General features: G+C 41.2%; 1 protein-coding gene across 4 annotated transcripts in view; it reads right to left on the minus strand.

Moving 5' to 3' along the window:
• The window catches only part of pkn1b (protein kinase N1b), a 34400-nt gene extending 12478 nt beyond the window's left edge, over positions 1-21922 (minus strand). The window contains exons 1-5 of one of the 4 annotated variants that reach the window (XM_067616117.1): positions 21436-21922; positions 8522-8584; positions 2180-2480; positions 793-938; positions 470-590 (exon numbers count right to left, since the gene is read on the minus strand). In XM_067616117.1, coding sequence (XP_067472218.1) covers positions 470-590; positions 793-938; positions 2180-2480; positions 8522-8524 — 571 coding nt within the window. In that variant the 5' untranslated portion in view covers positions 8525-8584; positions 21436-21922. Of the gene's footprint in view, positions 1-469; positions 591-792; positions 939-2179; positions 2481-5581; positions 5953-7070; positions 7252-8521; positions 8585-21435 lie in introns of those variants that run through there. The other 3 variants (XM_067616116.1, XM_067616115.1, XM_067616114.1) reach the window with 3 other exon arrangements.

Raw genomic sequence — 21922 nt, forward strand, 5'->3', positions numbered from 1 at the left:
CCAGGATCACTGTTGCTCTTTCAGTGGCTCTGAGCTTTGTTTTTTCTTCCCTGCTTATTCTCTCTTTCATCTCTGACTCCTTCCTTCCGTCCACTTCACTCTGTCGTCATCTCTGACTCAGTCCTTTCATTCTCACTCACTTCCTGGCTCCCCGCATCTGTCCTGCCTCTTCTCTAACCTCTGCTAAATGAGGCATGGCTTTTAGTTGTTGGGCAACATCAAGGGGATGCAGGAACATCAATAAGGCTCTAACCTGAGAGAGTGAGAGGGCTGTAATGGACAATGTGTGTGTATGTGTGTGTGTGTTCAACTGGAAGACTGTACACTGTGAAGTTCTGAAGCAAGAATTGATCCATTACCACCCGCATCATAAAATATGCAGTGTATATAAGTCGACAGACTGATAGGTGGGATGAAAAGGAATTGAAAGATGAGTGGGGATAAAAAATAAAATCATGATGAACAGTACATTGGTGGTCCTCAGACTGCTCTGTGGCCTGCATGGCCTTTCGGATCTGCATGCGGATGATGTCGATCTTGGTCTTGCTGTCCTGCAGCATCTGCTGAGCCGTCTGGAGAAGCTTCTTGTCCTGTGGAAGGACATAAAAATAAGAGGAGATCAGGAAGAGAGTTTAAAGGAACACAGACTGAAGAAAACCTGTTTAGAATATCTGCAAATATATGGTGTAACGTTGCCTCTCTTTTCAACCAAAAAAAGTGAAATAAATTTCAGTACAGAATCTGCAATGCATAGTGAAGTGAATGGAGTAAATCAGAGTTTCAGTTAAATACCTTGGTAGATCCATTGGCATAGATGGGAATCATGTTCTCTGCCCCCTGTTTGACCTTCAGCTCAATGTTTAACTGTCGCTCCAAAGCTGCTATCCGGTGCTGATTGGGAGACGGCCGATTGAGTGACCCCGGAGACTTGGGGTCATCTAGGCAAGAAAAGTGGTTGGATGGTAAGAAGTCAGGTTACTCAGTATCCCAAAAGTAATGTTTCAATGAGCTGATTCAATGTCATCGTTGACATCTGGCAGCACGAAGTTAAAGACCAAACCAGGGATTTTACATGTTTTAGCCCATTAACTACTATTCTTGTCTACTGCCAAAGCATACAATAGGTGTTAAGATTGATTTCCTGCCTTTAAGGAAGCCAATGGTTTGACTTTATGCCACTTGCTTGAGATATGTAACCCATCACAGTGAACATTTCATCCAATTTTTAACCATCCTTCGTTTGTTGGTCGGTCCACTACTTTGATCCAGACTGAAATATCTCAACAACTACATTGGCATTTGTGGTTTTGCATGACATGTCTCAACAACAAGATGGATTTCCATGAAATTTGGTACAGACATTTATGTTCCCTGGAGGATGAATTGTAACAACTTTGGTGATCCCCTGACTTTTCATCCAGCATCATCAGGTCAAAATTTGTTCAATTAGTCCAATACATTGGGGTATATTCAAATACTTGCAATACTAATGACAATGCCATCAGCCTCAGCTGTACTTTGTGTTCAGGGCTAATGTACAAATGTTAGCATGCTAACACGCTAAACTAAGATGGTGAAAATGGTAAACATTATACCTACTAAATATCAGCATGTTAGCATCATCACTGTGCGCATGTTAGCATGCTGTTGTTAGCATTCAGCTCAAAACACCAGTGTGTGTCAGTACAGTCTCACAGAGCTGCTAGCATGGTGCTGTTACTCTTGTTTAAGTTGAATAAAGTCTCAGATGGAGATGTGCATACAAGAATGAACACATCAGTAAAGAGTTTCAAGACAGTCCCTGCTCATAAAAGCAAGTCATAAATAAGTTAGTGTGCCTATAGGTTCACTTGGAAGGATGAATTTTCTAAAGCAGGTTTTCAGCCTGCATGTTCTCCAGTGAACTGAAACCAACTTCTGCCTACAAGGTAGAAAGTCAACTAAAAACATTTTATATTATATATATATACTTTGGAAACAGTCATCACTGATGTATAGCATGTGATAAGATAAAACAGGCAAAACTCATTTTTTAGAATAAACTATAAATAGATAACCTAATACTGGAAACATGTATGTAATGACAAAAGTTTTTTAACTATGTTGTAAGTGCATTAAGAAGAACAACTGGCATATCCCACAGAGGCACAGAACCACGTCTCAATGGCAGATACTGTACCTTTGTTGTCATCGTGGCCCTTGACCACAATGTGTGCGTCCAACTCCTGCAGCTGAGAGTGGAGGTACTCCAGCTTACGCTTGGAACTACGAAGCTGTGTCTCCACCTGCTGTGCGTTCTTCTTGTCAGTGGTGGCCCTGCGTAGATTCTCTGCACCCTCCTTGATCTTCAGCTCCTTGCGGATCTCCCTGCGGATCCTCTCACGTTGCTCGTCCAGGCGCTGCTGCACACTGGAGTCTGAGAAGTCGGAGTTCTGGTCCAGACCGAGCAGCTCGAGCACTGACAGCCCACCTGGATCACTCTGAGGAAGGAGAGAAGGAGGAGGGTGAGATGATTAAAGAGAAGGCACAAAAGGAGAATGAGGTGTTGGCAGAATATAAAAGTGAATCGAAGGAGATATTTTGAAAGAATATAGTACACATTTAAAAAAAGGAAAAGCAAACTACATTTAGCATACTGCATGTGGAAATTATTCAATTTTGACTGAAAGAGAAACAAATTCAAAGGTTGACATCTCTATCTGAGACGTGTTGAGCTGAGGTTACAACAGACCAAGCTGGAAATAGTCACCCTGCACCGTTCTGACTAAGTGAAGCACTGCGGGAAGGAAGGAAAAGAAAACCTCAACATGTGAAACCTGCCATGCTTAGACTGAGACCTGCATCGAAGCAGAGGCAGCTCTTAAGTGCGTAGACAGCTGAGTGCTCACATCAGCTCTCCTACTGATCAACACTAACCAGATTGCAGCAGATTAGAACAGCATTAATACAGACTAAAATCAATCAGGGTCTCGCCTGCTTCTGGATGGGTCAGAGTCACAAGTAAACATACACACGAACTGTGTACATGTATAAAAATGTAGCATGGATATGCAGAGACATGCAAACATTTGCATGCAGTGTTTGCCATTTTTTTCCCAAAACACCTCTCTGTCAAGGAGCAGCTCAGTTTGAACTAACTTCATCTAGATTTTGTGTCTCCGCTTCTCCAAAAGTTGTGATTTCTGCTGTTGAAGATCACCTGCAGTTTAAAGTAACAAATATAACTCAGAAAATGATTCCATTAATAGAAAGTGAAGAGAAAACACAAATAAAGTACTGATTATGGAATATGTAAAAACGAATGGTTCAACTACAGTGTTTTCATTGCAGATTGTATATTGGACTGAAATTCAAATGATTTTCTTTTCAGAAATCAGTATATATCCTTGATGTTTGTTTGACTTGTGTACTCATTTGGTCAAATCTGTAATTACCAAAAAGAAGAAATGTAAGTTTTATTCATTTTTCTATAGTGATAGTGCTCCCTTTATTAGTGTTCTCCAGAGGACGTCAATTTTTGGTTCCAACTGATTGACAATGATGAAAAATAGTAATGAAATATAACTTAGCCGTTACCCCATCTGTGATTGCAGTGCTCCGGAGTTATGTTAGTTACTCTGCAGTTTGTTTGAATTACTTTACATATTACTGAGGTTACAGGGCTACTTGCTGCTGTGAGTTTTGACAGTCTGGTCATCATAAAACAGAGACAGCCAATGCTAGCTAGACCCCCTCCAACTTTGTATAATGTGGGACAAACACAGCACTGAGTGGGCAGGAGCTGCTGCTGACTCAGCAGGTGTTGCTGTAACATGAACGAAAACAAATGTCTAGTGGGAACCAGTGTTAAGGAGAGCTAGCTTGCTAGTTTGCTAGCTTCCACTTGATGAGTGGAATAAAAAACTTAACAGCACAATGGGTCCTGCCAGATGTTAAATGTTGTGAAAGGACATTATGGTACATGACCAAGACTGTGTGGGCTGGTTGAAAAAGTGGGGCAACATGTCTTGTATGAACGCTCTAAGGCTATACAGGGCTGTGAGATGCTAACCACAGAAGTTAACAGTCCATCTTCCAGCAATGCTGGCCCTTAAATGTCAGTAAACCGCCTGCTGGGGGAGGCTCGAGGCTTAGACACAGTTTCCACAAATATGACCAAAAACCATTTTATGCTCTTGTGCACAGTAACCACAGTCTTATTATAGTTTATATCACCTTACGAAAATTGAGGACAATTCAAATTTTGGTTTGTAAAATCCAATTTTCATGTGTATTAAACATGAATTGATTCCTTAATTGAAAAAATAATACAAACTCCAAAAAATGATTGCCAAAATAGCTCTTGGCCATGAGAATGTCCTGATATCAGTGCATAAACTACACACAAGACAAGATTAGGTGAACACCTTTTCAATCCCCACAACAACACCATACTTAAGGCCTAAAAATACTGGAGGCAAGTCAACACATCTCTGACAACAATCTGAACAAACTGAGCTTTACAAAAGTAATATGCAGTATGTTGCATTTAACAATTGTTCATGTTTTTGTTAGACAATTCCAAATATTCTTCATAAACCTACTAAAAAGGCCTTTAAAGCCTAGAGATGCATTAATTTAATGTTATGACATTAGATCTCATCAAATCACACACACACACACACACACACACACACATTGGGACACAGAGGACTGTCCCCTCCCCTCTGCCAGAGTATAATGACGGGGTGCTCAGGGCCTTTCACTGCACCATGCAGCCAGCTATCCAGCTTAGCAGATCTGATTACAACTTCTTAGGTCTCTGTGTCCATCCAGCTACATGCAGGCTGGGGCTACAGCCCTGCATCATTAAAACCATAATCCATCTGCAACACAATACAGTACAACAGTCTGGCACGATCCAAGCAGCCAACCAAACCACATGGCCGAGTGCTTGCAGGATTTTAACTGTGATAATGCAACGTTAGGGTCATTGCACAACTCTGAAGCAACATAAATGAAAATGTTTCACAAACTAGTAGTGCAACAAGATAATAAAGATAAATAACACTGCAGATGTATGTTTTATGTCAGTTTGGTCTATAAGAGGAACAACATCTGCCATCTTAACTTTGTAAAGATGTAAACAGACTGAGTCACCGACATCACTGACAAGCACACAGATATGAACAAACATTTATATACAATCTCCTTGATGTGGTGGTCCTGAGAAGTTCTCAGTGCAAGCAACAGCAGGGGTCACAGCCACAGCAGAAGAGAAAGAAAAGGCAGTAGCACACCATGAACGACAGGAAGGGAGAGTTTGTGCTGTGACGCACTCCTGTTCAACACAATACAACTTAATCCCTGGTGTTTTACAACAAAGAACCTCTGGAGCGAAGTGTAAGACAGCTCACACAGCGGGGCGAAATCACAGCAGCAGAAAGGAATGAAAACTCACAAGTGATTCACTGTCAGATAGATGTTTTTACAGGAAGTGAACGAGGAAGCTGACAGAAAAGAGAAGGGATGTAACAATGGTTGGAAGGAAAGCGATGAGAAGGCGGCCATGTTGAGGCCTGCAGTGACAAGAGTTGCCTACCGAAGGCTCCGTGTCACTTTGCTCGGTGTGTACCGGGGAATCAATGGGTTGATCCCCTGACCAGTCCTCCAGTGCGTCCTCGCTGGCCATGTTTGGCCTCTGGCTTTGCTCCAGGCCCCCTCCCTCCCCTCTGTCCCCTGCCCACACTCACACTCACACACACACACACTATCACACAAACTCAGCACTGACAGCAGCGCCACTCAGGCAACACTGAGTGCTATTCCTGCCTCCTCAAAATCCAGGATGTCCTTCCCGCCAGGAATCAAAAGCCAGTCTAAATCCGGAGCGAGTGAACGAGGCGGAGGAGAGGAAGAGAGAACAGCACAGACCGAGCCCCACCTCGCTGCTTCCTGTTCTGCTCTTTGCCAGATAGAGACTGAGGCGTCATGCACTTTGTACAGACACACACACACACACACATTCGGGTTGGTTTTGTAAGTGAGAGAGCTCACAGTGACTCTGCTTCCTGCTACTGGGTCTCCGAAGCTGAGAGACAGGCTGTTGTGATAGTCTGTGGTCATATTAAATGGACTATCAGACCGTGAATATCTTTGTGTCTGTACGTAGGAAGTGTGTGTACAGAACAGTATGTATGTTAGTTACATGCAGGTCTGTTCAAGTGCATATATGGAAATGCAGAGACAGACAGAGTGTGGTGAATTGATAAAATAAACCACACTGAACAAAGGGGTCGAAGGGCAAAACATACTATTAAATGGAACTTGACATTTAAATGAACAGGGTTGTTTTTGTAGAAGCCAACCAGCCATGAACACCAAATCAGGAATCACAAAAATCTTTACAAAACGAGGAAGGGACTCGCTGCTTTTCAACAAGAAATGCAAAACACGAAGCGGCCGTGCATTGAGTTCTGTTATGTCCTCTTCATATAACACCACGCCATATGGAGATGAACTGCACACAGAGAGGAATAGACACAAGTCCCACCGAGTTTCTGGAAGCTCACACACAATCTAAATTCACAGGAAATCCGGCTGACTCGTCACCTCAGAGAGATGACCGAGCAGCGGGTACATGGCGGCAGGGCCGACTTATGACGGACCCTTGGCTTCATCACTGACTTCTGTCCTCTTCCTGTCAGTGAGAAATACTCAGGGTCACGGGATTATCTGACTCAGACACTCAGCAGTGTGGGGTCACTGACCCTCTGAGCCCTCACTGGGTGGCAGATGGCCCTCTCTCTGGCTCCCTATCTCTATCTGTTGCACCACACACGCTTACACAAAAAAAGGATGCACACTTATAGAGGGTGAGGGAAACATGCAGTGTGGCGTTCAAAGAGGCACCAAAGTACATCTAGTTCTTCTTATTCTCCTATGTTGCCATAGGGGAATAGGAAGTGAAATAACATGACCTTAAGCCAACATATGCAACACACAGGCCATTTTGATGAGCATGATTTTGATAAAAGACATAAATGTTCTGTGTCCCATATGTGTAAGCAGGTAGTAAAATATTTCCTTACCGAGCAGCTCTGACTCTCAATGTTTTCTTCGTGATGGGGACTGGTGGCTGCACTGAAAGCAGCCCCCATGCATCCATACTGTCTCTCACCTTTATGAATATGGTTGAGCTGTCATTATTAACTCCACCGTGATGAAACTGAATACCTCAAACCAAAACACGAGCTGCTGCGATGCCTTTGGCATCAAACTGTCCTGATCTTTGTTTCTGGTAAACAGATGTAGTTGCTAAAACTGTGTTGACCACAGTATAAGGAACTAAGATCAGGTTTTACAAACAGCCCTTAAAGTTACAGTCACCTGGTTATGGACATATATGGTAGGTGTGTTTTTATGTGTGCGTACAAAAATGAACCAAAGTTGGCTATAGAGGAGGACGTGGGGCGGGAATCATGTGAGATTCTGTGGAATATGTATAACTCAGTTATGGAATATGCTTGAACATGTTTGATATGGAAGAAAACAGACTGATTGGAAAGATATTTATTTACAAAATAATTTATGTTAGAAGCAAAGATCTGTATGTGCTCAGCTGAGATCTTTTATTTTACCAGTTAATGTTAAGACTGTATGTCAATCTGAAAAAGGAAAACGGATTTGTTCAATATGCCATCTCAATATTATAGAAAATTAGTTCCATTCCCATACTTTATTTAGTAATCTGTTCATTTATCATGTTACACAAATAACAGAGTACAGGTTTCAGTTGAGTAGTTTGTGATTTGCAATATTATTTTTTGTTGAAGGACTTCAGTCCTGCTGTGATGTGCTTCTTTTTTGAGAGTGTTTTGCGAAATTAAGGCAGATCGTCTGCTTAATTAGTGATAGTGACAACAGGTGTACATCATCAGGTGCCCTAAGCAGTGAGTCATTAGGCTCTGTCAAGCTGATATAGGAAGGATAAAACTGTTCTGTAGTAAATTACATTCTCCACATCCCTTTTAAAGTTTTCCAGTGCCAAACAGCATCTTCTGCCCTTTATATCAGGGGTCGAAGCTACTTTCAGATCAACTTGGGGCTTATGGCATTTCTCATATGGTATATATATATATAACGTTATAACTGGTGTTTTTATTTTTTATTTTGTATATGCGTTACCCAGATGATGATTTGTTACGTAGCTGATGTTTGATTTACTGTGGTGTCTTGTAACCTCATGTGGGATGAGCAAAATGTTTGGCATGGCACAGAAATAAAAACAAACTAACTTAAACTAAATTTAGCCATATACTGTGACGTTAAATGACTTATGTGAGTTTTGTAAAGGATTGAAATGACTTTGGGAAGGGTCAGCTGTGCCTTCATATCTCACATAGACCAGAGAAACAAGTGATTACAAAATATATGAACAATCTGAAGTGTTGACCTACAGTCTATGGCACAATCAGTCATAGCTCCCAGTCTTATTCTCATATTTGTCGCAGTATGTTTGTGTGAAACCATGCAGCCATACCATCTTTCACAGGGATGTTTTCTTCTGTTTGCAGGCCGTCTGTTTTCAGGTGGTGGCATGCTGCTGGAGAATGAAAAAAAACAACATTTTTTCTGTCTGTCATCACGTCTTTATTGCTTTTCTCTCTGCGACCATTCTTCCCCTTCCTTTATTTTCCTTTCTTTACACCATAAACCTTTTTCATCTTGCTCCCGCTTTCCTATTTTTCTTCATCTTATTGCCAATCTATCATGCGTCTCCTCTGTCACGCTGTTTGGTTAGCGGACCTCTGCCGCTGCCGGTGGGTGACAGAAAGCCATCCCTTTGATTAAATTTTAATGACCCGTCAGCTCATCTTGGCTCGGCTGTGTCTATAAACAGAGATTAAGTCCATTTTGTTGGAGTAGAGGCAGTGGGTGAAATGCTCCAGTTGTCAGCCCTAACTCTGTATTACTCATTCATTCACTTACTCACAAACACCCTCAATATGCTGCAATATTAACAATGGGGCCTAGGAGAAGACTTTCAACCTAATTGTTATAATGTAGTGTTGCAAAAAAAGAAAAATAAATAAATAAATGTACCCTGAGCTTAATATTGCATGGAGAGATGTTTTTGTAGGGGAACGAGGGATTGGGATTTCCAGGAAGTGACTGGTGATGAAAATATGTTTATTATGGGAGATGTGGATTACACAGCATAACACAAGGTCATTGCGTGAGCTTTAGTGTGTGTGTGGATGAGGGCCTTTTTTGCAATGTGTGGCCTTGATGCTGCAGCAAGTGTCACACGCTGTTGGAAACTGCAGAGATAAAACGTGATCTGTGGACTGTGGTTGTTCAAGAAAGTGATAACCATAGGTGAGCAGAAGGCAACTGTAGTTTATTAAGAAAGGCAGAGGAAAAAGGAAACGTGACTTTTGTGGTCCAAACTGACTGCTGGTTAAAACGTGAAAAGATGAGCAAAGACATAGAGGGAAACAGGAAAAGAGAGAGTGTACACTTAAGAGGTCAGATTTCTCTTAATAGTGCCATTCATCACTTAAATGTAGTTTGTGTGTGTGTGTGTGTGGCAGGCAAGTCACACACTGAAGCACTACATATGAAAGAAAGAGTGAGACAGACAGAATTCGGGAGAGAAAACACAAGTTTAAATTCTCCTCACATCCTGATGTCTGCACACAGCCTCTTTTAGCTGGCAGTGGATGAGATTTGGGTTAAGGGGGGGTGGGTGGAGGGGTGTCTGGAGGTTGGGGGTGGAGGGGTGAACAGTGAATTCCAATTAATCTCTCTAAACACAAACACACGCACACACACTCCTGTCTGTATGCCTCTGCACAGCAGATAAAATAAAGTGATATAGATCGAATTAAAAACATAAATAATACACTCTGACAAGCAAAAAGGCACGAACACACACACACACACATACAAAACGTGCATACACACACACACACACACACACACACACACACACACACACACACAGGACTAATGTACTTTAACTGGTCGGTAATGAATAAAACAGCACTGTAAGGCAATGTCAGCTGGATGTTGAGAGTACTAACAGGAGGAAATGTTGCTCCTCATTATGTCAGCACAGCAGATCAGAGGGAAGCCTGCGTACGGCCGACTGTAGAGTTAACTTCAGGGCACTGTTACTACTCAGAGTAGACTCCTATGTGGGTAAGTGGGGCAATTTTATTGTAGAGCAGCAGAATAAAAGTATGTTATTGGTTTTGATCTTCTCATCTAACTCTTGGCAAGAAAGGCAATAAATGTATTTCCCAAAATGTCTAAGTACTGCTTTAAAGAGGCACATCATGGATCTTCAAAATCAAGAGGTTTACTTGTCACAAGGATTAAATGCTATGTTTGGACATTATACTACTATACTACGACTGGTGATCTGCTTAGTGATTATACATGTTTGACAGAAAGACTGCATTGAGTTTGAAAGATGTGGGAATTCAACAGGCAGGGAGGGTTTAACAAAAAAAATGCTATAGAGTTGCATTATGGGAAGTCTAGGATCAAGCAGTCAGGATAGTGGAAAGCAGGATATCCTCGCCCCCTGCTGCATCAAGTTTTGCAATTGCATAAGATTCCTCTCTTAGATCTGTCTCTTGCGAGTCCTCCAACTTTATGGACCTGCAATATTAATAGGCTGCAGCGCACCTTTAAGACCAGGAAAACACTAATTAAACAAAATCATGCAAAATCACCACAACAACACTCCCAGCTAATATCTAGTAGTGTATTATGATTTCAACTCTGGCCCTGTGTGAATGAGTTAACAGCTTACAGAATGTACCTTGGACTGTATGTGTTGCCTGTTAATCCGTAAAATCCCTCATATTCCAGGGGAAATTCTGCCCGCCAAATCTCCTTTTGCTGTTTTACAGATCTAGACGGTTGTATGTATATCTGCTGTACTACCAGTGCTTGATGAAGACATCACGTGCATGGGGGGGAGACTCACAGTCTGGGTAAACACAAGAAAGACTGTGCTGATGGTTAGGTGAGAAAGTGCATCTTGTGTGTTCGAGTGCACATCTGTCTGCCTCTGTGTCTGAGCCAGTGTGTGTGTGCGTGTGTGCGTGTATTTGTGTGTGTTCCAGCAGTGTCCGCTCCACAGCTGGGGAGGAGCAGATCAGCATGAATGGCATCTTTGTGAAAGGGTTGATCTTCTCAAGAGACTTCAGTAAACACTTATGTGTTTGTGTTCCCGGCTTTGTCCATTGTGAACCCGGCTGCAACAAACAGTCGCTCTGTTCAGGCTCCTGAGCAATAAACCCCCCAATGAGAAAAGCTCTACAGTCCACATACTTAATCTGCTTCTGTCATGCATGTAGCAGAAGCTTGAGAAAAAATGTGACAGATGAAGGACACCGAAACAATCCAAAAATACAATTTTACAGAGCAGAAACAAAAAGTTTCTCATTGTATCTTCTCAAGCACACAATGAAGCTAGTAAATTCAGACTTCATACAGATTTGTACTCTTTACTCTGTATGCACTGACCATCACCATCTTAACTTAGCATATTAACATTGTAACATTTGCTAATTGGCACTGAACACAAAGAACAGCAGAGGACGATGAGAATCGCATTATTTGCAGGTATTTAGTCATAAACATTTAACTGATGGTGGCACCAGAAAAAAGTCAGAGGATCATCAAAGTTATTACAATTCACCCAGGGAGGGAGATGGATTTCTGTCCCACATTTCGTAGCAATCCATTCAATAAACAGACACGTTTAACTAAAAACCACAAATGTCATGGTGCTAGAGGATAAGTCAGGGGATCACCAAAGCCAGTAGGATACATCCTCTAGGCAGCATGAATGTCTGTACAAGCTTTCATGGCAATTCATGTCATAGTATTTAATATTTTCTGCAGCCACCACAGGCTCCATATTATCCTACACTTCCTCCCTACAGTGACATGAGCTGATGGTCAAGATGGTGTCTGACTGTGAGCCATGCTGCTGCTAGATTCCCTTACTTTTTTTCAGTCTATAGGTAAAGACACACACACACACACACACAGTGCTACAATAGCACCAGGTTATTTCACTGTCATTGTACTTTATATGATTACATGTGACAAATAAACTTGATTGATTGATTGATTGATTGGTGAAGGGGAGTAATTTTCCAGCAGGGTGGTTAGAAGAAAGAGCAAGACAAAAGGTGTTGCAAAATGCACTAAACACAGATCTTCCTGTGTTGTGTTTCTGCATGGATGTTCCATAATTCAGCATCTTACAGCCCTGAAACATGAATGAGTTACAACTGCTACAGGATTTGATCCATTACTATCTCCCCCACTCCCTGGGACCAATCCAAACTCAGATGTTGCGTAAATGATGCACGGATGTCCATAGGAGATTTTACCAGCAAACTAAACACATGCATCTAAATCTGTGATTATTACGATTTCCTCCCACTGTGGCTATCGTTCTCCTCAAAAAAAAAAGGTTTTTTTTGCAGGGATGGCGCATAATTAAAAGTAATTGCACCAGAGTTAGCTAGCAGCTAATTTACATCTGTTGTCCCTGGGCAGGTAGACAAAAATCAACCACAGAACAACAGATACACGACATAAAACAGCACAATACATTAAAGTCCATCAGTGTGAGATAATAAATAGACTCAGTATGAAAAATACAATAAATTGGTGGTGACACTTTTGTGCTGACTTTAGCCAAAGCTTGAGGCTGGTTTTAAATGCTACAAAGCTTCCTGATTCTCTACTGTTTCTGGGTATGGAATTCCAGTTTCCCACTACTACTACTACCAAGAACGCAGATTAACCAATGGCTGTCTTTCTGAACCGCGTTACCCAGTCAGCCCTAGTAGATGCTGTAGTCCTTCTGGCACTGCCACTGCAGAGATAGGCCAGGCATCCTCTAGGAGGAGGGGGAGCGAGATTATGAATGATTTTAAACATCAGACATGCATCAGAGTAAAATAAGAAGACAAGGAAATGAGGAAATTACATTTTCTAATCTGGCAAATAACAGGTCATCTGACATGCTTCATTCTACTTGCAATATGCTCCCAAGTCACCTACAGCAGGTCAGCAGGGGACACAGGCAGCAGAAAGAGCCCGGCTATGTAATGGAATGGTTGAGCAGGCACGATGGTAATGGACATGGAAAGCAGATTAAAAATGATTATGGCAGAAGAGAGAGGGGGATAAGAGGTCCATTCTATAATGCAGATGATTATCCCTCTTTACTGATGCCGTTGATTACGGTAGCATGGCACTCATAAACACCAGAAAAGAGAAAAATACACAAGCAGCAAAAACATTTACAGATCTGTGTTACTTCAATTATAGTATACTGGCTAATGAAAACAAGACCCTGTTAGTAAAGACAATGTGCTTTAAGGTCACAGTAGTCCACAGACAGCAGTGCCTCATCTGCACATACTGCACAAATATTTAGTTTTTTCTTGTCTGTGGCTCTTAGCTTATTCTCTCCTATTTAAGACCTACATCTTTAAAAACAGGTCATAAATATTTTTTAAAGAAAAAGCCTCAGCAATTTCTTAAAACAGCTGGGCTCTGTAATTTTTAGCAAACATTCCTCAAGCATGAGTAATTTGTGCATTTGTTGGGGTCTATTTACATCTGTAGATTGCTAGTGCAAGACTAAACTAAATAAACTGTAGTGTGTGTTCATGGTAATGAAGGAACATGTCACCCAGCACAACAATGTGGCACATTGATGTGTTTTAAATAGTTTGTAGTCATGGATTTATGGATGGAAATGTCAGTCTGTCAGTTGGTCCGCTACTTGGGTCCAGACTGAAATATCAGGTTTAATGATCTTATGTATGTACAGACATTCATGGTTCTCAGAGGGTGAATCCCAGTGACTTTGGAGAGTTCCTGACCTTTGGATTGGCTTGAAATTTGGTACAGACTTCCACATTTCTCTCAGGATGAATTCTAGCAATTTTAGTGATCACTTAACTTTTCAACAAGCCATCATCAGGTCAAAATTTCAATTTGTTCAATACTTCAATTTAGGGCCAAAACCTGCAAAACTACAAAAATGACATTCCCATGAGCCTCAGTTGTACTTTGTGTTTAGTGCTTATTACTAAATGTTAGCATGACGACACAAACACTTCCCAAATCTCAACTCTGCATTGTGCGGACTTGCACGTCAAGCAAGTTGATTGGTTGGTTCAACTCCTGTAGTGAGGCAGGTTTGAAACAGGATGAAAATAGACATAAGTGTAATACAGAAGCATAATTCCAGCTTTAATCTTGTTGGACAACAATGGAGCTCTATGGCACAGATGAATAAGTTATATCAGGGTTTGGCTACACAGATAATACTCATAAGAACCATTTAATTGTTGGTTTTTAATGGGATTTGTTGACATAAAGAAACATACTTATCCATTAATGAGAAAGGAGTTGTACCTTTAGGACGTTAAAATAAGAAGCTACAGTACAATGAACCCAAAATTAGAGCCATGAGGAGGTAGTTGTTCTATGTATTCTCGTTTTGTGAGTCAGCGGCAACAGGAAGAAAAAGATCAAGATAGTATTCATAAAACTGCTAGACTGCCCATGACAAATCCCAAGGCACCAACTTCAAAGATGACACGCTCTGCAGTCAGTCAATTGGTGCCTCAGTACCAAAACTACCAGCCACACATCTCTATAGAAGTTTCTCTTTTTTCTGTGGACTTTCTCTGGACTTTCCCTCTTTAGACGCTGCATCCTATTCATAAAAGGCTATTTATACTCCTCCAGTTACAACTCTCGTTTTCTCCTGTGCATTGTTGATGGTGGGTAAAAAAAGCCAAACTCACAATGGCACCTGTCTGGTATTTGTGCCTCAGTATCCCACTGTTCCAGCAATTCAGCCTCAGAAACTTAAATAACAACAATGGCCGCAGTTTTGGGTTACATTTTGAAGGGTAGGCTTGTTGTTGGGCTACCCTTCTACTACCACCTCTGTACCTCTCAAACAGGTAATGATAGCTGTTTTTTCTTTCCCGTCTGTCTCACTTTTACGGCCTCTGGGCTGACAGAACAGACAGGCCACTGTTGAGGGTGGCATCTCGGCCGAGTGCGCTACTGCTCCCATGAAGTCTAAGGTCTGTGCTCCTCTTAAACCCAACACCACTCTTGCAGCACAACACACAGGCTATTACATGACCTCAGCATGGTGGTGGGATAACTCATCTCAAATGCCTCAGGTGTAACCACAATCAGGTCACACAGCCTAGGTTCCTCTCATTCTCTCTACTTCAGTTTCTACTCAAACAGAATGTGTCAGCCTTACTGGTTTCTACTTTGTACCTAATTGATGCTACGCAAGGTTAAAACATTTGGCGCCCAGCTGCCAAGTGCTGCCATCTCTGAGAAGGCAGCTTCTCAGAGATGGCCCTCTCGGTCACATCAGAAAGTGGCACAGTGAAATTAATCAGCACGTCTTCGCAGATGCTGGTTCTATAAGCTGTGTGACATATTGACTACTTGCATGACTACTGTAGTTGGTGAACTACTACAGGTGCACTACTGCTGACATGCTGGGAACATGTTAGTGCTAGTCAGTCACAATAGCTCCCCAAGCTTCTTTCAAATTTCTCTGAACTGTGCCGTTTAATCCCTCCTGGCATTTTGTTCACAGGATTCTACATCATTTTATTCAATAAAGAGTTTTATTGAAGAGTGAAAAAGCTGCAAGTCTGCAAAATGTCACCATTTTAAATGCAACTTTTAAGATCAAACCTTCATGTTGATGCTACAGTATAAGAAATTGGCTCAGTATTATTCCATTTACTGCTGGGTGATATCAACATATCATATATTGTATGAGGCTTTTTTATTGCTTGTCATTAATCATTCATTTATTGATTAATTCATTTGTTTATTTTATTGACCGACCCTGGTTTTGTAAAAGGTTTCAAAATAATACAATTTTACTTCCTTAATATCATAATATTGCTTCAATGTAGTATTCTCCTGTCCTTAAGGCTGCATTACAATAAATGAATACTATTTCCATATTTTTATGGTTTGACTGTTCTGGCTTCGTGTCACTGAACTGTTTCCATTGACCATCATAACTACACTATTACAATTTAATAGGTTCAAAGTTCATGGAGGGGGGAGTCTTTAAAAGTGCCCAGGAGGAAAATGGAAAATTGAACTTCATCTGCTGATGAAGATCATGTTATATGATCCAAAAAAATCCAAAACAGCAACTAAATTGACCCTGAGATTGTTTTCTCCATTTTAAATGATGTTATGTTTAATATCAATTTTAAAGTTTTATATCAAATGTTCAAAAGCACTGATAGCCACACCCAAAATATCACCACATTATTGAAATCACTAAATCAAAAATATCACATTTGATTTCGTCATTAGCTGCACTTGTACTATTACTTTGATTCAATCAATCTTGTTTTTCCCTTTTACCTTAGAATGTTCTTTCACAGACAAACACAGACCAAACAACACAGTCTGAGCTATTTCATAAGCACCACTGAGCCTCAGTGCCCACTGGCATTACAAAACTACTTCAGCAACCAATCAATGCTCTGTTCTCAGACCAACACATGGCTCCTAAACGTCTCCCTTCCTTTGTGACCTTTCTATTCCCCAGTAACACTGAGAGAACTATCATTTCCAGTTTGAATTGACAATAATTCTCTCTCAATGTAATGCCATTTCTCAAACCTGACCTTCTTTGCAACACATTCTTTAATCCTGTAATACCACAATCCTTTAAAGCCCTACAACGCACTAAAACACTCGCACAACCAGCTTAAACACAAGTAACCAGTACTCTGTAACTAGCAGTTAGTCTATCTTTCACCAGTCCCCCCCGTAGTCTTTATTTTCTTCCTTCTCTTGGCTTGGTATGATAACTAATCCCCTGAAAGCCTAATGGGTGAGTGCCATGCAGCAACAACAGCTGGTGTTCAGACTGGTCAGCTGAATGGAAATGGGCCTGGTGATGGGTCAGGGGGAGCAGCCATTAGACTGACATGAAAACACAGGACTTATGGATACTAGCTTGAAGGGATACTTTGAATTTTTGGGGGTTTTTAAATCTACATTCCTCCCTAATTGGGACTGCTTGGCTACACCCTAATGAGTGAGTTTGTGGCCAGAAGCACCCATTGGTTTAATTAATGAATGCCATTAAAATGTCCCATCAATGCATTGAAGCTGTAATGCAACAGTTATCTGCTTGTCTGCTGGTACGTCTGGGGGAGAGACAGATTTCTGCAGACACGGTGTAATCCTGGATTCACGGGGGAGCGACTGGATGTTGGGGGTGTTGTTTATGTGTGTGTGTGTGTGTGTTTGTAAGTATGAGCCTGTGTGGGTGACTGCTACCCTCCTAGGAGGTCAGAGACACATGAAGTCCACAGCCTCCTAATCCTATTATTCATAGCAGTGGCAGCTGGAGACACATTATCGCCAGCGTGCTGCAAGACATCATTGTGTATTATAACACATGTGAGACCATCGATGGAGTCTGAACCAGGAGCGCTTCAGTGTGAGTGTGCTCTAAAGTTTTCAGATGCCATTAAAGAAATGGACTGAGTTGCTTCCACTCTCTTGGATGATCAATAAAGAGGTAATGTGGTCAGAGTTGCCTTTGCTCCTCGCTGCTGAGGGAAGAGGCAGCAGCTCCTCTGACCTGCACAACTCTTACAGATAATAACTGCAGGAAACCAAAGGAAATAAACAATTCATGAGAGGGCGGCCGCAGAGTGTATGGCTTCCACAAAGTGTATGTTATGTTATCGGCTTGGTGCAGAGCTCACATCCTCAGCAGGAGGCTTGATTTACAGTCCTTAAAGCCATGTGAAGGAGAAGGAGGGCCAAAATATGAACAGGCTGCAAATCGATGAATGCAGGAGCAACCAACAAGATAGAGTTGGCAGAAAAGCGCTAACAGTTAAGATACATTTTACACTGACAGCCTCATTCTGTGCATATAAGGATAATGTGTTTTTAAGGAAGACAGAGACGACAGAGTCATTTCAGTTGTTTTTCTCAGTGAGCCAAGCAGTCGTGACCTCCGATAGGATAAGTGTTAGCCACAGTGCAGCCTTGATGAGGTATTCAGGAGAAATAAAGGGAAGCGAGCGATCAAGCGAGCTCAATCACCACACCGCTGTGCCTCAGTCTACTCTGACAGGTTCAGCCCATCATCATTACCAACATGCCCCCTTGATCTCAATCAGCCATCATTCACTGGCCTGAAGTAATGATGACTGAATCCTTTTTTATCTTCAGAGAAGGAGGCTGAATAGATCAGACCGAGCAGAAACTGCTCACCTGCAGCTCAGGCTATCATCAAGGTGTTAGAGATTCAGTCATGAGGCTGTAAACATGTTTAAATGTCTTCTCTGGTGAAAAATGCTCACATGGTTGCAGCCTTATTAATGTTCACAACCTGCATCTACAACCTGAAAATGAGAGGAGCAGGGTAATATAAGAGATGTTCATTAAATTTATCTGACACATTCAATTAAGAGCTGTAGCCTGCTGCGCTTCACAAACTACTTACTCCAGATATTAAAGTGCCTGATTCAGAACTATGAAGTTGATCAGGTTAAAATGTTGACTTGATATGAATCAGAGTTTAACTAGAAGATTTTTAATTTGACATGAGGTTATCAGGTAAATCATTTCTATAGAGAAGAGTTACCACCCTGTCACACAGTCCACTCACTCATGTTCGTACAGTGGTGTTACAGAATGATGTGTCTTTACTCACTATCAATCTCTGGCTGAATCTTTGGTAAACTCCTTCATGGGTTGAGGCTGAAACTGTCTCTGTGTTTCCATTCTATACTACATGCTAATTACAGTATACAGTATTGTAAACTGAGTCAATCAAACTGCAACTTCAGTATGCCAACAACAATTAAATTAGTAAAAGCACAGCAAAATGTTGTTTTTTTCTTCAAAAATACAATTGTTTCTAATGTGTTCCTGGTGCTTTTTCACCATCATCCTCTATTACTCTCAGTTTGTCCAGCTGTGAGTACATCCTCCATTTCCTTTATGCATTGCATTGTGGGAGAGTAGTGTCCATTAACAGCACACTTAAAAAATCAAGGGCTTCTATTCTGCGTACCGACTGTTTTGCAATACACTTAATTGTGTCACATTCAAAACCTGCTTAGAATCAGGATTTGGGACACAGCTCTAGTATCTGTGACAAACCAGTTGGTGCAATGCAGGACTTGATGGTGCACTATGGCCCATATTAACTGTTGCTGTTGACCCTCATGCAGTGCAGCTTTCCAAGAAACAATGAAGGCCCCTTCCCTGTTCAGGGAAAAGCAATGTCAAGAGAGAAGCCAGTTTTCACTCACAACAAATGATTCAGCTGTGTCAGAGCGTCAGATGGATTGTGAAAAGATGCAGTACAAGGGATTTCTAGGGAAATTGGGAAATACGTGTCTCTTTTTTCTCTTTTTTTCACTTTGTTATTTTTAAATCTTTGCATTCGTTGCTTACTGGCCACAGGAATTACTTGAGTGACGCTGAACCCACACAGACTTCCTGCTGTGTGTCAGCATGTGTAGATAGATAGTGGTTTGTGATTATACTATCATTACATGCTTTCACACAACAATCACGTACAACACAGTGAACTTATTTAATCTGTGTGGATAAAGTGTTTAAAAATCTACAGAATAAAAAACTACATCAAGTGCACATACTCTGTGCAGCAGTTTAGCCTTGTGACAGTGATGTGCAGCCTGCCTGCCGAGCTGAGCTGAACCAGCACTTCTTTAATTTTTAACATTTCCTTCCACTGTGTCCTGAGCTGGACTGACACCAGGGTAACTGCAACCTAACCCCTCTAAATTACACCTGTGGCTCTGACACCATAACGTCCTCCATGACTCAACTCTGCTGCGACCGGAGGGCAACTACTGTGTCACAAATGGGAAATCATTTAATTTAATTTAGGAAATCGAATGTGCAGCATGGCTGTAATGGAAGATAAACCAAACTGAATTAAGTTTACCAAACATTTTATCTATTAAATTGAGTTTATCCAATTTTGTCTCGGAAACTAAAACATTGCAAAGGTCAAACAAATACTGAAAATATGTTCTTCTGTCCTAAAAATATCACCGAGCTCGTGTCGGCTGTTTGTGTGTATGTTTGTCACTGACTGGAGGTCACAGCAGGGACATTTAGAGGAGCAGTCTGCTTTTACTTTAACATGATTCTACTTTACACTTTCCAATTCATAATAAATTTAAAAAAGAAACAATAGGCTATTATACAGTTTTATTAACTTATATCCAATTACTACATTTATTTAAATGAGACTTTATTTAAAATCTAATTTAACCTTGTGTTTGGGTGTAGGGGAAATGGCCGGGGCCTGCAGCCATGTCTATTAAAACACACTGCACAGCAACAATTAATAAACTATCATAATGGATGTAGCTGTAGAAACTGCTGCAACCAGCCAGCAGGTGTGAAGGCTGAATTTTAAGAAGATTTGGACTTTAATGTTGTTTGGTTTGCTCGTTATAGGAAGCAGAGCAGCAACGATTAGTTGTGACAACAAATTAATCTTCAGCTACTTTGATAATCTATGATTTTTTCAAACAAAAACCAACCAAGCATTCTCTGGTTCAAGCTCCTCCGCTGTCAAGACTTACTGAGTGACTGATGATGAAAACTGTTAGTTGCAGTTGTAACGGGGAGTACTTAGCCTGTAAAAACAGTTGTATAATGTTTTTGTGACTTTGTAATGAGCTTCTGAGAAAATAACCCTGATGATGTCATGAGGGTTACTTAGCTTGGACTTTTGCTACATTCATGTCACGTGGGAGTTTCCATAATTGTCAGTCTCTGACTTACAAACTTATGTTCACATAAGTCATAATTTCTAAGTTGAAATTATGATTAAAAAGATTTATTTTTCTCAAAGCTCTGATATTATCCAACTGTGAAACTAATGAGAACAGAAGTGCATTAGCAGGGACGGAGTGTCAAATGAAAGACGCTATTGAGTTGCATAATAGGAACTGTAGGATTTAGCATTTTTGGAGCTTGACCCACATAGGGATGAAAAGTCAAGATAACTTAACCTCTACTGTTTCAATTTTAACAATTCTTTCCAAAACTGTCTCGTTGGAAATTTAAGGAAGTGCAATAATAAATGGCTGGAATGCCCCTTTAAAGAACAGACTCTCTCATCAGAACAAGAGGATGGGTATTTCCATCACAGACTTCCTCCAGTCGTACAGAAACCAACGAGTTATTCTTTTTTTAAAAATCTGCAAATGTTTTCCTCGTTTACATGTACATGTTTATGTGTTTTGAGGTCTAATATGCACAACAACACAGCAGCGTTAACGCAGTGGATGATGAAAAAGCAAAAGTTGAGAAACTCACCTGTAGCTCGTTGTTATTGGCCATCATGTGCTGCCAATTAGAAGGCGACGCCAGGTGACTTCTATGAATGTCTGTCTCACTTTGCAGCCCTCAGATCATTATAGAAATTACAATTGAAGTTGGTTAAATGGTTGAAAACAAGCAGAACCGCGTTTGATGTCCTGTAATTTTTCAAAAAAGAGCTCTTAATAGTCCAGATGAAGGCGCAGTTTGAACGCAACATGCAGGAAGAGCAGATGAACAAAATGACACGATAGAGGACCAGGTGAGCAGAGAGGAGAGGAGGAGACCATCACCTCCTCTTGGACTCTGATCTGCATCACGCAGTGCAGTGTGTCCTGTAGTCTGAGAGGGTTTCTTTATCTGTCATCCTCAGTGAGGAAAACACTGTGAGGATTCACCACCACACACTGCTCGGCTTGTTAGGGGAATCTGAGGCCATCACCCCCGCTGAGGTGCGCTCCTGATCGGCTCTGCGGACAGCTGA

The sequence above is a fragment of the Thunnus thynnus genome, chromosome 17 (assembly GCF_963924715.1).
Source record: "Thunnus thynnus chromosome 17, fThuThy2.1, whole genome shotgun sequence".
Lineage (NCBI taxonomy): Eukaryota > Metazoa > Chordata > Actinopteri > Scombriformes > Scombridae > Thunnus > Thunnus thynnus.